The sequence below is a fragment of the Tiliqua scincoides genome, chromosome 11 (assembly GCF_035046505.1).
Source record: "Tiliqua scincoides isolate rTilSci1 chromosome 11, rTilSci1.hap2, whole genome shotgun sequence".
NCBI lineage: Eukaryota > Metazoa > Chordata > Lepidosauria > Squamata > Scincidae > Tiliqua > Tiliqua scincoides.
The window spans coordinates 7266031-7280950 of NC_089831.1; the positions used below are offsets into that span (position 1 = coordinate 7266031).

A 14920-nucleotide genomic window follows, 5' to 3' on the forward strand; every position below is an offset into this window, starting at 1 on the left:
ACTGCAAGCTTGGGCTGCAATCTTACACACACTTTCCTGGGAGTAAGCCCCACTGAACACAATGGGACTTACTTCTGAGCAGACATGTGCTTGTGCTGCAAATCTTTTAAGAATTAAGACCTAAATAGATTGCACAGAGAGATGCAAGAATTAGGATGAAGCATATATTTTTAAAATTAACTTACAACACCCCAGTGTGTTGCTTGCTTGCTTGCTTGCTTTATATATTTACTCACGTTGTCTCCTGTAACTTTGGTGTGGGTATTTTATTAGTTTGTTTTTCTATTACTGATTTTTAAAAAATCCATGTAAGCCAGCTGGTGAGTCTAATCCTCCAATACTTCAAACAGCAGAATATACAAACAGGGTGACCAGCCATCCTCTTTTTCAAGGACATGCCTTCTTCTTTAGCCCCATGTCCTGAAAAAGAACTTAAATGTCTTCCTTTTCCCTGTGAGTGGGCCCCTGCAGGCAGCGCATTGCCTTCTTGGAATAATAAATCATATGTAATAAATTCTATGTGATATAGTTTTAAATTTAATAATAAGTAATATAAAGTTTAAATTAACCACAGAAAATCAATCTATGAGCAGTTTTTAGCTTTTGTTTTGCAATGTCCCGCATTTTTCTTGATGTCCTACATTTTGGGGAGCCTTGTCGTCTTTTGCGGTTATGACATCCGGTCACCCTGCATGTAAGCCAGCCAATGAACCTAACGTTCCAATCCTTGAAACAGCAGGATGTATAAATTGCATCCAGCAAACACACCATAAAGTTGCTTTGTAACTGTGGATGATACATAATGATAAGAATTGATTTGAAATGGTGAGAGAGAGAGAGAGAGAGAGAGAGAGAGAGAGAGAGAGAGAGAAAGAAAATGAAAAGAGAAAGCAAGAAAGAGAGAGAGAACGAGAGAGAATGAAAGAGAGAAAGCAAGAAAGAGAGAATGAGAAAGTAAGAAAGCGAGAGAGAGAGAACGAAAGAGAGAGAAAGTGAGAAAGAGAGAATGAAAGAGAAAGCAAGAGAGAACGAAAGAGAGAATGAGAAAGCAAGAAAGAGAGAGAACGAAAGAGAGAGAAAGTGAGAAAGAGAGAATGAAAGAAAGCAAGAAAGAGAGAGAGAACGAAAGAGAAAGTGAGAGAAAGAGAAGAACGAAAGAGAGAACGAAAGAGAGAGAAAGCGAGAATGGGAGAGAAAGTGAGAGAGAGAATGAAAGAGAGAGAAAGTGAGAAAGAGAGAATGAAAGAAAGCAAGAAAGAGAGAGAACGAAAGAGAAAGTGAGAGAAAAAGAACGAAAGAGAGAAAGCAAGAATGAGAGAGAAAGTGAGAGAGAGAACAAAAGAGAGAGAAAGTGAGAAAGAGAGAATGAAAGAAAGCAAGAAAGAGAGAGAGAACGAAAGAGAAAGTGAGAGAAAGAGAGAACGAAAGAGAGAGAAAGCGAGAAAGAGAGAATGAAAGAGAAAGCAAGAGAGAACGAAAGAGAGAATGAGAAAGCAAGAAAGAGAGAGAGAACAAAAGAGAGAGAAAGTGAGAAAGAGAGAATGAAAGAAAGCAAGAAAGAGAGAGAGAACGGAAGAGAAAGTGAGAGAAAGAGAGAACGAAAGAGAGAACGAAAGAGAGAGAAAGCGAGAATGAGAGAGAAAGTGAGAGAGAGAATGAAAGAAAGAGAGAAAAGGCAAGAAAGAGAGAGAGAACGAAAGAGACAGAAAGCGAGAAAGAGAGAGAATGAAAGAGAAAGAGAGAAGGAAAGAGAGAGAAAGGGGGGGGAGAGAGAGAGAGGCTTCAGTGAATGTCAACATTCCCCGAATGCCGGAGCCTTTCCCAGCATCAGCCAGCCCTGCGTGCCGCGGGCGGTTGGCCTTTAGGACCCCGCCGTGTCCGGCCCGCCTCCGGCTCCTCCGCTCTCCCTCCTCCTGCTGGCCAAGTACTTCTTGGCTGGCTGCTCTTGCTCGGGACGGGACGGGCCGGACCAGAGCGCAGCGTCTCTGCTGCGGCGGCAGCGCCAGCTCAGCCGTCTCCGTCTCTCTCTCTCCGCAGAGCCCTTCCTCCGCCTGCCGCCCTTCTCCGGCCACTGCTGCCGCCGCTGCCTACCGGTGAGTACGGAGGGGGCGCGGGTCCAGTCCGCTGCCTCCTTCCAGCTGCCACACCTTGGCTCTCCCCGGTGATGTCAGCCTGCAGGCATCCGGGGTGTATCCACTGCTGGGGGGCGGGGAGTTAGAGCAGAAGGGGGGCAAAAAGGATGGGGCTGGGCAAAGCGGTGTGGGGAGGATGGGGAGACTGCATAGGGTGCTGCTTGGGGGGGGGAAGTAAGAGCAGAGGGGGCAAAAAGGATGGGGCTGGGCAAAGGGGGGTGGGGAGAATGGGGTGCCACAGGGAGATGGCATAGGGTGGTGTAGGGTGCAAGGGGTGCAGGGGAGAAGAGCATGTTCTTTGGGCAAGGAGCATCGAGGCACGGGGGTCTTTGTGTCCCCCTTGCTCTGAGCAGTAGTGAGAACTGGCGCAGAGTGAGAATTGGGGCAGTGGTCTTCAAACTTTTTCATTCCCCGACCCCAATAAATAAATGAAGTATGAGACTGGAGATCCACTGCCGATCCCTCCCCCCTTCCCGGGACCTAATCCGCTCCCCCAACCACCTCCCATCCCCGCCCCATTTCCCCCACCTTTTGAGTCTTCACAACAACCCTGTGAGGTAGCAGACTAAGCAGCGGTGGCCTTAGAGCTCCGGGACAAGGCAGCAAGAAGAGGCTGTGTAGGATTATATCAAGATAAGGCAGCACCCTGATTGGATCCTCCAAGCCCTCTCTTGCAGAGGCTTTGAAAGTTGGCCGCGACCCCCCAAAATGAGGCTACGCGACACCATCGGGATCCCAACCTACAGGTTGAAGAACCCCAAACTAGGGGAAAGAGGGCGTTGAAGAGGCTGTGAGGTGATTGGGCACTTAAATACTTGAGACATGAAGGCTCTTGCAACTTTTCAGGGCCTTAACAGATGGAGCCTCCGTGATCATGAGCAGTTTATCTGTGTTTTGCTGTGTTGGGTGCAAGCTACATGGGAGGGCTGCTGCCTTCTTCATGCCCTGTCTGTGAGCTTCCCAGAGGCTCTAGATTCGTGATTTTCAACCTTTTTCAACTCACAGCACACTGACAAGGTGCTAAAATTTTCAGGGCACACCATCTGTTTTTTTTTTTGGCAATTGACACTATGCTGCTGGCGGGAGGCTCACGTCCTCCAAAGGCCCTACTGATAAATGACCCTTCCCCAAACTCCCATGGCACACCCGTGGACCATTCGCGGCACACTGATTGAAAATCACTGCTCTAGATGGTCTCTGTTACAAGTAGGCTGCTGGACTGCGCAGGCCTTTGAGGTCTGACCTGGTCGGACTGTTCCTGCGTTCTTTCCAGAACGCATCCTATCACACGTATCCTGCCCCACAAGGAAAACAAGCAAGTTAAGTGTTGGGTCATTGAGAAAGGGGAACTGTTCACTGCCAGATCTGTCCGGGATTGTGGATGGGATTGGGGTGGTGTCTTTTTCCGATGGTCCTCTTTGTGCAGTGGCTTCCATTCAGACATTCAAGTGCTGGTAGATGGGGCCAAACAGTGAAGCGTCATATGGAGCTATAGAACTCTGCCATGTCAAGAGTTGTATTATGTGCCGCACATCTTGGTTTCATTGGAGTGGGCATTTCTCTGCCCCCGTTTCAGGGCTCACTGTGTCCAGAGATCGGCTCTGAATTTTGCTGACTTTGGTATATTCTAGCCTGGATCATGCATCTTTGCTTGCAGAGCTGGCTCCAGACCTCCTGGAGCCTGAGATGGTTCCACATGGTGTCTCTCCTTCCCTGGTGATATGCCAGCCTCTTTGCTTTTCACTTTCTGGATTGGAAAAGGAAGTTGGGGGATGAAGCAGAAGAGGAAGTATGGAAGAGAGAAGAGTGGTGGACTAGAACGTCTCTTCTTTGCTGTCTCCCTCTTCTTTTTCTAATCCAGGAAATGGAAGGAGGACTAGTGGAGAGAGCTGGGTGCTCCCTGCCAATCTACTGCCAAAGATGACTGCCTCAGTTGGCCACGTGGATGGGCCAGCCCTGTTAGTGCTATACAACCAAACCTTTTTGTATTCTGAAGTCTGTCTGGCGGTGGAGATAATAACTGCCCATAGATGACCACCTTCGCTTGAGTCAGACCCTTACAGCCATCTAACTCGTATTGCCTATTTTGACTAATGGTGGTTCTCCAAGGTTTCAGACAAAGGCCTTTCTCCTCCCGCCCCAGACATGCCAGGATTTGAATCTGGGGCCTTCGTCATGCAAAACAGATGTTCTTCCATTGAGCTACAGCCCCTTGCCAGTTATTATTTCCACATAGCATGTGAAACTCTACAGCAATAGTTCCCAAATTACAAACTCCCAGGGGCTCTGCGGGATGCCCTCAGTGACCTCTTCTTACCTGCTCTCCTGGCACTGCCATCTTCGATTGTGCAAGTTCTTGTGAGATCTGACATAATCCAAGATGGTGGCGCCACCATAACAGGGCGCCATTGAGGAAGGGTGTCATGACCGTGGTATGTTTGGGGACAACTACTCTGTGGGATTCCTATATGAGTCTAAGTTCAGAGGATCACCAGGTTGGGCACTAGCAAAGACCAGCAGAGCTACCTCGACAGCCCCCTTGTTCTCACACTGCGCAGAGCATCAAAGAAAGTTGGAGGCATGTTAGAATTCTGGGTCTGTATGCCCTTTCTCGTCCATGTTCAGGAATGTTCACTGAAGGGCTTTTGAGGGCCCTCCAAATTTTGGAGCTGGCAGTGATGTTTCTGTTCCAAGACAAATTCCAAAGCCCTGACACATCTGCAAGGGGTTTAATGAAGAGGAACGGCTGACTCCTACCCAAACTAGTTGTATGACCTGTTGGCTCCATTGTAAACATCATCTGATTAGCTTGGCATGAGTGGATGCTGCACTTTTGCCAGGAATGCCCTGGAACATTTTTGGTGCCTGAGGTGGAAAATCCAAATTTGGGGTGAGTGGGTGTGTGTGCAATCCACTAGGAAGTTCTACTTTGCAAGCACCACCAAAATTAAGGGTTCTCTCCAGGGAATGCACCTCTGGCTTTCCGAAGGGCATTTATCCCCCTATAAAAAGTTAGTGGGAAAACTGAAAACTTTTCTCCAGCTTTTAGTGGCAAGAATGTAAATAACCTTTTTAATTGGTGGACCCTGCAGTAAGCCAGGAGCCAATTCATTGTGGTTTGATGTCCTTTCTCGTTCCTTCAGTGGTTTTGCTAGGAGCAGCTGAGAACTGCTTCAGAACAGACCAATTTGTGTAAGATTGATGCCTCATAGTGTTTATCCTTTAAAAAAATAAATCATCAATGCTTGGCACGTAGGTGGCATTTTAGAGTGCTCAGGGTGCTTTGATAAGTTCTCGGTAAGAGGAGGCAAAGTCTATAAGGTGGATCAGGAGTAGTATTGTTCTGTACCCAATCAATAGCATTCTTCCCATTTTGCAGAAGGCAAGACTGAGGCGGAGTTAGTGAGGCTGAACTAACTTAGGGTCACCTAGTGAGTTTGGGATAAGTGATGATGGAAGGTTCTGGCTCACAAATGCTGCCTCACACAGCTCGCCCCACTGTATTTTTCTTTGGTAATTTGACAGTTCCTTGACTCAAGAATTTTAAATATAGACAGATTAGCTTCCTCAGCTGCTCCCACCCGCACTGGAGAGGCAAGCAACTTCATTCCCAATTTGGTGCCTGGGGAAAGGGTGGGGTATTGGGGAGCCCCTTCATAGCCCAGAGCTTCTTCAACTCCTTCCCTTTTCCCTCTTTCCCTCGGAAAGAGGTGCTGTCCTTTTAAAATAATAACAAAAAAATTAAAAACCACAAACCACCCAGGTTAAACTTCAAAATAGCTGTTGCGTGCCAGTTTTTTTGTTACTGCTTCAGTGCTTCCTGTTGAATTTGGCCTCCGCCTGCCAAGACGGCTCCAGGGGCCCTGGGCTGGGAGAAGGGATTATAGACAGACTTACCACTCACATGGGAGAAAGAGGGAACAGGCTCCTCAGGTCTACACCTCCAGCCCCCTCTGTCCTGCTCCTGATTTTTCCCTTCTTTGTTTTCTTAAGGAGATAAGGAAAGATGGTTTGGAGGGATGAGAGTGGGGTGGAAGCTAAGAGGGCTGTCCTGGAAATAGAAGCTGGGTGGAATAGGAGCTGGGTGGAAGTGATATAAGTTGACTCCTTGGAGGGTGTAGTAGACCCAGGAGCTGGTCTATGATGGGGAGCTGGCCTTCTGCTTCCTTAATCCAGCTCCTACCTGCAAACCCCTCATGTTTCCTATAGGGCATGTTTTCCATCTCTCTCTCTCTCTCTCTCTCTCTCTCTTTTTTAATGCCTATGATAAGATTGCGCAAGGAGCTGCTTCTGACCAGATTTTGTAAGTGGAATGGACAGAGTTGTGGCATTGGTCATAGCTCAGTGGTACAACTGACTGGGATGTCATGTCAGTGAATGGTTTTGTCTCTGTCCATTGCAGGGGTGGAACATGGCCAGTGTTAGGGAGAAAATATTACAGATTAGGCCAGTTCTCTGACTTGAAATGTAGAATTGCACCCTGAGTGTGCACACCAGCATTCAATCCCCAATAACTGGGCAAGGAGGCACTTTCTAAAGTGGTGCTATGGGGGAGAGCAACTGTTCCCATTCACCCCAACATAGTATCTTTTCTAGTGGTGGTTTGCTGGTGATTCTTCTGCACCTTTTTAGATTCTGAACCCTTTTGGGGCAAGGGACTGTCTGTCTGTGTACCTTCATATGTGTGCCTGCCGCACAGATGGTTGACAGTTTGAAGGTCCCAGAAAGTAATTTTACAAAGGGTCTTGGGTTCAAAACATGAGATGCTGTGCTCGGGGGCAGTGACTTGGCAGAGGCCCCTTGAACCAGAGGTCTCCCACATCAATTTCCAGCACTCAGTTTGCTGAGTCTTGCTCACTTTAGCTCCATCTTCTCTAACCCAGCAGCCCGTTGCCTGATCAGAACATCCATCCTTCCACTGGACAGGGCCTTCCGGTGGCCCAGAGCTACGTACCAGCCAGTCCTAGAATGGATAAAGGGAGCCCAGGCCTTTCCAGGAATAATTGGAGTAGCTCTCCATCCCGGAATGGTATGTATGTGCATGTTTGTGTATATGTGTGTATTTACTGATTAAATGTACATAATCTTTCTTCTGAAGCACTCGGGTCAATATCCATTTTGTAATCAGGATGCAACAGTCTTAACAGACCAAATGTGCAGTTATTCTGTGGGGAAATGTATCCCTGGCTATCAACCCATGTGGGATTTGCAGCCACACATTCACTGCAATCCAAGGGGTGGCAAAAGCAATGCTAGCCCTTCTCCTGGCACTGCCAATCATCCCTTGGGAGACTTTCTGTGCCTACATGTATCCCAGCAGCTCTTGCCAGCCTAATGGAGTAGAAACTCTCATTTGTGTGTGCTGCTATGCCACTTGAGCAGCAGTCCGAAAACCGCACTTTCCCAGGAGTCAGCCCCATTGAACATAGTGGGACTTACTTCTGAGCAAGCATGCAATGGATGATCAGAATAGGGTTATCTTGCTGATGATCATCACAATAGGGTTATCTTGGAATGGGGGAGGACCGAGAGGGTGGGAAAGATGGCTAAGATAGAATGGGGAGGGGGAGGTAAGGTGCTATAGCCTCCTCCTCTTTCGCTGCCATCCTGTACACACTTTCCTAGGAGTAAGCCCCATATAACACAATGGGATTTACTTTTGAGTGGGCATTCATGGGAAATATAACACATGGCACCCTTTGTTCTCCAGCAGGAAGAGGATCAAAGCACTGTTGGCTTCCCTCTCCTTCTACCTCCTCCCCAGATCCCAAGCACCAGGCGAGGAGCAAAGCAAACTTAAATGCTCCTGTCTTTAGCCATATTTTGAAAGATAGTCTCTCTGTGGAGGGAACTGAGGAGTGGTGAGAGAGAGAGAAATTGCTCAGCGGAAGGAAGTCATGTGCTTGATACATTTATCAGCAAGGAGACTGATGCAAATGGCAGCACGAAACTGGGCAGCATGGCTGGGGGGGCGCCATCCCCCTCAGATGTGCCACTCAGGGGCACTTGCACCTGCTGACCCCCCCCAGGTATACCAGTGAGGTGGAGAAGCGATAGTTTTGTAAGACAAATAGCAAACCTCCTTCCTTGCAACTTGAGCTGCAATCTAATAATACACTTTCCTGCAAGTAAATTTCATTGAACACCCTAACCCAGTGGTTTCTTCATCCTCTTCACACAGATCCCCTGAGGCTTGTGGGGAAAAGCTCCTTTCCAGATACTGCAGAAGTGGTCCTAGACAGTCCCCCAAAGAGAGACGAGAAGAAGGTGAGTTGCAACTTCTTTCCAAGGGGGGTTAGATAACTTTGCTTTGTATGTAGATTATGCCTGAATTTGCTAGTAAGTAGGCCAGGGCCAGCCCAGGGTCTCTTGCTGCCTGGCAGTGCACCGAATGCTGTCCCTCAGTCCATCTGTTGTGTTTTAGTCTGTGGAACCCCTTGCCACAGGATGGGGTGATGGCATCTGGCGTGGATGCCTTTAAAGAAGATCGGACAGATTTCAGGAGGAAAAGTCCATCCCAGGTTACAAGCCATGATAGGTATGTGCAACCTCCTGGTTTTAGAAGTAAGCTACCTCTGAATGCCCGCTGTATGAGAGTGGCACCAGAATGCAGGTCTCTTGTTCTCTTGCGTCAGTCCCTGAGGCATCTGGTGGGCCAGTGTGAGATACAGGAAGCTGGACTAGATAGATTGACCTGTTCCAGGGGGCTCTTCTTATGTGCAAGTGCAAAAGTGCTGGGCAGCTGTTTCAACCTTCATTTGTTCTGATTTCTAAACAGACTTCTGTAAAGGAACCAATATGTATGTCAGGGACTTAGGCTGCAATCCCAACCACACTTTTCTGAGAGTAAGCCCCATTGAACAAAATAAGACTTACTTCTGAGTAGACCTGGTTAGGATTGTGCCCTTAGTGTACTTCTTTTTTGCACAGCGGAGGAGGATTCTGCAATATATTCAGGAGTTTGGTCAACATAAATCATCCTTTGCTAGGAATATGCACCTCTGCAAAAGAATAGATGAGAAGTAACCTTCCTGTGGAGGAAAAGCTACAATATTTGGAGCTTTTTAGCTTGAAAAAAAAGGCGATCAAGAGGGGGGACATGATTGAGAGACGGTTATGCATGGTGTGGAGAGATAATTTTTTTCCCCCTCTATCATGCTTCTAGAACCAGGGATCATGCAATGAAACTGAGTGACAGGAAACTGTGGATGGACAAAAGAACATACTTTTTCACACAGTGCATACGCAGTCTGTGGAATTTCTTGTCACAAGATGTGGCGATGGCCATTGGCTTGGATGGCTTTAAAAGGGGATTGGACAAGTTCATGCAGGTCGATCACATGTTCTGGTCATGACACCTATGCGCTACTTCCAGTTTCATCAGCCTGCTTCTTTCTGAATGCAAGTCAGGAGAAGGACATGTCTTTCTCCCCTGCTGTGAGCTTCCCAGAAGCAGCTGGTGGGCCACTGTGTGAAACAGGATGCTGGTCTGGTTGGACCTATGGCCTGATCCAGCAGGCCTGATCCTGCTCTTATGTTCTTATGCAAGTCCCTTCCTGCCTGAATAACCCCTGCAGGAGGGCCTCAAGACATTTGATCTTGTTCATGTCAGCTGAGCCTTACGTCTTCACCAGCACCTGTGGCTTGGTGGACCCCATCTATGTGTGACACTCTGTGATCTAGGACAGAGGCTTAAGTTACGTTGTCATTTATTGTTTGCTTTGTTTCTGTGGCTGTGTTGGCGAGGTGCCCAGGTTTCCCTTCAACGTCCAATAGCTCTGAATAGGCACCTAATTCCATGCTTGCTTTAATCTGTTTCTCCTCTCTCCAGATGAAAGCTGCTCGCCTCAAATTTGACTTCCAAGCAGAGTCACCAAAGTGAGTAACTTTATGGTCTCTTGACAGTGTTGAACAACTTTGGCTCCTGGCTGATATTTTTTTTATTGTGAAGAGAGTGAGGGTGTGTCACCTCTGTTTTTCACCCTTGCCCAATGCCTAATTCATATAATGAGGGGTGTGGGGCTTTAGCTAGCCCAGTGGTTCTCAAACTGTGGGTCCAGGACCTACCAGTGGATCATGACCCAGTTTCTGGTGGTTTTTGAAACTCACAGGGCAGATCAGGCTATGTGCATCAAGGGTTAAACAAGCTGCAACTTGGGCGGGGGTAGCACTGCTGCCCAATCACCATTATAGCCACATCCTTTGGCATTTATGAATCAGGTGGCAGCTTCTAGGGCCTCTGAAAAGTTTAAGAACCACAGTGTTATGATGTCACTTGTGATGTCACTTCTGGCTTCCAGGAGACTCTTCCGGGTTCTGCAGCTCTGTTTCTAGGGCAACTGTTTGTAGTAATGAATTGTCTGCCCCTTGCCAGCTGAAGTTGCTCCTAGAGACAGTTGCCCGAAAAACAGAGCCACAGAACCTAGGCGAGTTTTTCAGCTATTTTTCAACTGCTGTGCTCCAAGCACTTGCGCCACCCCTGTGAACCTTTCGTGGCACACTGTTTGAACATGGCGGCACTAGATGGTTGCACTGCTGAGAAATTCCTGTGGCTGAATAGCTAGTCTGCGTTTGGATGGAGTGGTTGGAAATTGAAGGGGCCTTCCATGTGCAAAAATGTTGCTCCCTCACTAATGCTCTGCAAACTCAGTCATCCTCGCAGCACCCGCTTTTTTTTTTTTTGACAGATTAGGCTGAGTGGCTTATCCACAACAACCCAGTAAAGCCCATTCCTCAGGGCTAGTCAGGGTTGCTACGAAACCCCAGTTGCAAAAAGTTCCTTCTGGAAAACGCTCTAGAGCCCAGGCTCTACTCGTGTGGCTCTGTCCAAGTCTATTAGATCTGTCTCTTGTCTTAGGATAATAGGGAGCTGCTTATATAGAATTGGTCGATCTAGTTCTGTGCTGTCAACACAGACTGGAAGTGGGTCTCAAGGGGGTTCATACAGGAGTTTTTCTCTGCTCTACCTGGAGATGGTGCCAGGGATTTAATCTTCGACTTTCTGCATTTGAAGCAGGTGCTTGAACACTAAGCCACAACCCTTCCTTTCCCCGCCCCCTGCAAGAACCTAGAATAACCTAGTACGCACCCAGCACTCCCACAACTCACCCTGAAAACCACAGCTGTCTTTTATATTGTCTTTTCAAGTAAAATGTTTTAGTTTGTGGTTTGAGCATCAAATACATTGACCTGTGAGTACAGACCTGTGAATGTTGCTGTGAATCTTAAGCCTCCCCTCCAGGGTTGGTGGCAATTTACTAGGGGTTCTGGAGCAAAGAACCCTGGAGCTCTGGGCTCCATATGTTGCTCCCTGCCCACTCTGTGATGGTGGACTGGCACTGGTTCTAAGGGTTCGGGGTGGACCAAGCTAGGTAGATCCCAGACCCCCTGAAATAATGCCCTTGCTGAGTGACTCCAGCTTGGGTCTTCCTCACTGAAACTCAACACAGGCCTCTGTGGTAATGGTAGTTACCTTAGCAAACTGAGTAGGAGGTGGTGTGTCCAACCTGAAGAGACAAAATGTGTTACAGTTTGTCCTCCTTATCTGTGTCCTCCTTATCTGTGAGTTTGGCATCCGTGGATTTAACTCGACGTGGATGCTGAGCCTGCGGCTGGAGGGCCTTCCAGTCACATCTGGGAAGTCCACAGATTTGATCAGTCCCAAAAATCTGTATTTGTTGGGGGTCTGGGAATGGATCCACCTTTCTAAAGGGGCCTACTGCACATCTCTGATAGTGGTTCATTATGCTGTCCTTTGGCATTTCAGGGAACTGACCCTGCAGAAGGGTGACATTGTCTACATCCACAAGGAAGTGGACAGAAACTGGCTGGAAGGAGAACACCATGGCCGGGTGGGCATTTTCCCTGCCAACTATGTGGAGGTAAGCAGGCAGGGAGGGGAGCATTGCTGTGTGGTTCTGTGCCTTCCCTACAGACTTGGATGCATTTTTATTCAGTGAGTGTAAAAGAGGGAGATGACAGAAAATGTTGTGACCAAGCTTTATTCATCTCCACCTGCTTTTAGCCTGAGGGTAGGATCAGTTTCTTTGTCAAAGTTGGTGTCTGATAAATGTGCACCTAACCATTTTTATATTTCTGTCCTGCTCATCAGCCCCCAAGGTAGCTCCAGGCTATACAGGTGTACCTGAACAGAAGGGTTACTCCCAGTTCTAGAACCAGTATGTTATTTATGTCTCTGTTGGTCTTAATGCAGAGTCATCAGTATGCTTATTGCCTTATAGAGAGACATCAGTAAAGGCTGGGTCTCTGCCCCAAGGAACTTACAGTCTTAAGTTAGGGAAGGGAAGAAGACAGCAATGGGAGGAGCAGTTAAAGAGAGGTTGTAGCTCAGTGGTGGAGCCCAGACTTTGAACATAAGAACAGCCCCACTGGATCAGGCCTTAAGCCCATCTAGTCCAGCTTCCTGTATCTCACAGCGGCCCACCAAATGCCCCAGGGAGCACACCAGATAACAAGAGACCTGCAAGGCTTCCTGGGAATTGTAGTTAAGAACATAAGGACAGCCCCACTGGATCAGGCCATAGGCCCATCTAGTCTAGCTTCCTGTATCTCACAGCGGCCCACCAAATGCCCCAGGGAGCACACCAGATAACAAGAGACCTGCAAGGCTTCCTGGGAATTGTAGTTTAAGAACATAAGAACAGCCCCACTGGGTCAGGCCATAGGCCCATCTAGTCCAGCTTCCTGTATCTCACAGCGGCCCACCAAATGCCCCAGGGAGCACACCAGATAACAAGAGACCTGCATCCTGGTGCCCTCCCTTGCATCTGGCATTCTGACATAGCCCATTTCTAAAATCTAGAAAAAACATTTCTAAAATGTTTGCATGCAGAACATCCCAGGATAAGTCCCCGGCATCTCTAAGTTGTACTGGGAAAGACCTCTGAACCCCACTGTTGTAGTTAATACTGAGCTAGATGCGCCTATGGTCTCATACAAGGCAGCTTAACTTTTTATTAGAGAATGTTTCCTACATATTCTGTGTAATCAGGGATGAATGTGAGCAAGGCAGCTCCACATACTCGGGCATCCCGCCTGCTGAATGTGAGGATTAAAGGGTTAAATCAAAGTCTTCCCTGAAGAGGTGGGGTTTGAAGGGGGAGAGAAGTGGCATTGTCCAAGCATGGGGGCTGCAGACAGAATAGAACAGAAGTGGGCTGCATGTTTCAAAACAAAGGACTAATGTTTCTGTGCAGGACACATGTAATCTGTGGAATGTAACTGCCCTGCAAACCCTTGGTGGCTGCTGTTAGGATAAACTAGCAAAATTATTGTCATTATGACAATCAGGGTGATAGTTGTAGAGGGTCTATATGTTGCATGGAGCCATAGAGTGGGGCATGAAAAGTGAGGGGCACATTTCCCTTCCCCTCCATTGATGAATCTCAGTGGAGGCTAGGCTACCCCATGTCAGGGATGGGGGAAACTATTGCTTCCACTACCACTGTATCACCAAATACAGCACCTAACCTTTCCCCCTATGAGCAAATGGAGGCCTTTCATTTCCATGGGATTAAGTGACAGCACACATAGACGGCTTCTGTTGTCCCCAGTTCCTTAGAGCAGGGGAAAGGACAGCCAGTTTTGCTCCTTGCACAACATGCTTGCTGGTGGCAGCCTTTTGATCTTAGTTCATAGAACTTAATGGGAGCCATTGCCAACTAAGGGCCAAATCCTATCCAACTTTATAGTGCTGGTGCAGCCATGCCAGCAGGGCATGTGTTGCATCCTATGGTAGGGGGGCAGCCACAGAGGCCTCCTCCAGGTATGGCAATATTTGTTCTCTTTCTTTGGGACTGCATTGCGGCTGCACCAGCTCTGGAATGTTGGATAGGTTTGGGCCCTAAGACTGCTCTCGACCTGTGCAACCAACTCTAAACTAGTGATGAAATACTGGGAACAGGCTGTCTTTGTCTAGGATGATCTCATGACAGTACCTGCAACTATTCAAGCAGAACTGTTCTGAATATAGCATAGAATGCTGTATAGTTATGAACAATTCTTTGTAACCAGTGCCATGCTGTCTGGGGAAAAGACTTCCCCTCTAGGTGCAGTTCTGCTCTTATCTGAAATACAAACATAGCTGCTTAGGGGAAGTTGGCATGTATCTACAGCTGTAATTGCATTGCTACAAAATTAAGCTTGCTGTAGGAACTGGCACGGCCAAATACGGGGGGAAGCTTATTTGTGGTTTTTAGTTTGTGTTCTGGGGGATTCTGGAATTCCTTAGAAGTTTATCAGATCTTCAGTAAAGACATCTGTAATGACAGACAGGCTTATCTGAAAGACTTTTTACTGTGTGATGTACAGCTGCAGGAAAGGTTTGGATGTGTTTTCTAGATTGCACCAAGTCAAATGGTGGCAGGTGCTGCGCAGGAACTTAGCATACACCCTAGAGCCGTGGTTCTCAAACTTTTTAGCGCCGGGACCCACTTTTTAGAATGACAATCTGTTGAGACCCACCGGAAGTGATGTCATAGCCGTAAGTGATATCATCAATGTAGGCTTCAAATCTAAGCCACGCTCAGCCAAAGGTCCCGTTACACAGCACACTTTTGCTGTTATTTTGCGTAGCTCAGAATTCAAACATTCCAGCTTGGAAGTCAAAGCAGAGCACAGTCTTGGATCCTTCTGCAACCATACAGCCCTCCCTCTTACCAGTGCCCCATCTTCCTACCTATTCAGGGCAAAGCACCAGGTCCCTCGGCCTAGGAGCTTGTCCTGCCCAGAAGCTTTGTACCCTGTATTTTCAGCTCCGTATTTTCAAT

The 14920-nt window shown here is 47.7% G+C and overlaps 1 protein-coding gene across 2 annotated transcripts in view; it reads left to right on the plus strand.

The window, feature by feature from the left end:
* SORBS3 (sorbin and SH3 domain containing 3) overlaps positions 1–14920 on the plus strand; it is a 75261-nt gene that overhangs the window by 51081 nt on the left and 9260 nt on the right. The window contains exons 12-16 of one of the 2 annotated variants that reach the window (XM_066639601.1): positions 2038–2093; positions 7016–7161; positions 8314–8399; positions 9964–10010; positions 11899–12013. In XM_066639601.1, coding sequence (XP_066495698.1) covers positions 2038–2093; positions 7016–7161; positions 8314–8399; positions 9964–10010; positions 11899–12013 — 450 coding nt within the window. The remainder of the gene's footprint in view (positions 1–2037; positions 2094–7015; positions 7162–8313; positions 8400–9963; positions 10011–11898; positions 12014–14920) is intronic. The other variant, XM_066639602.1, reaches the window with a different exon arrangement.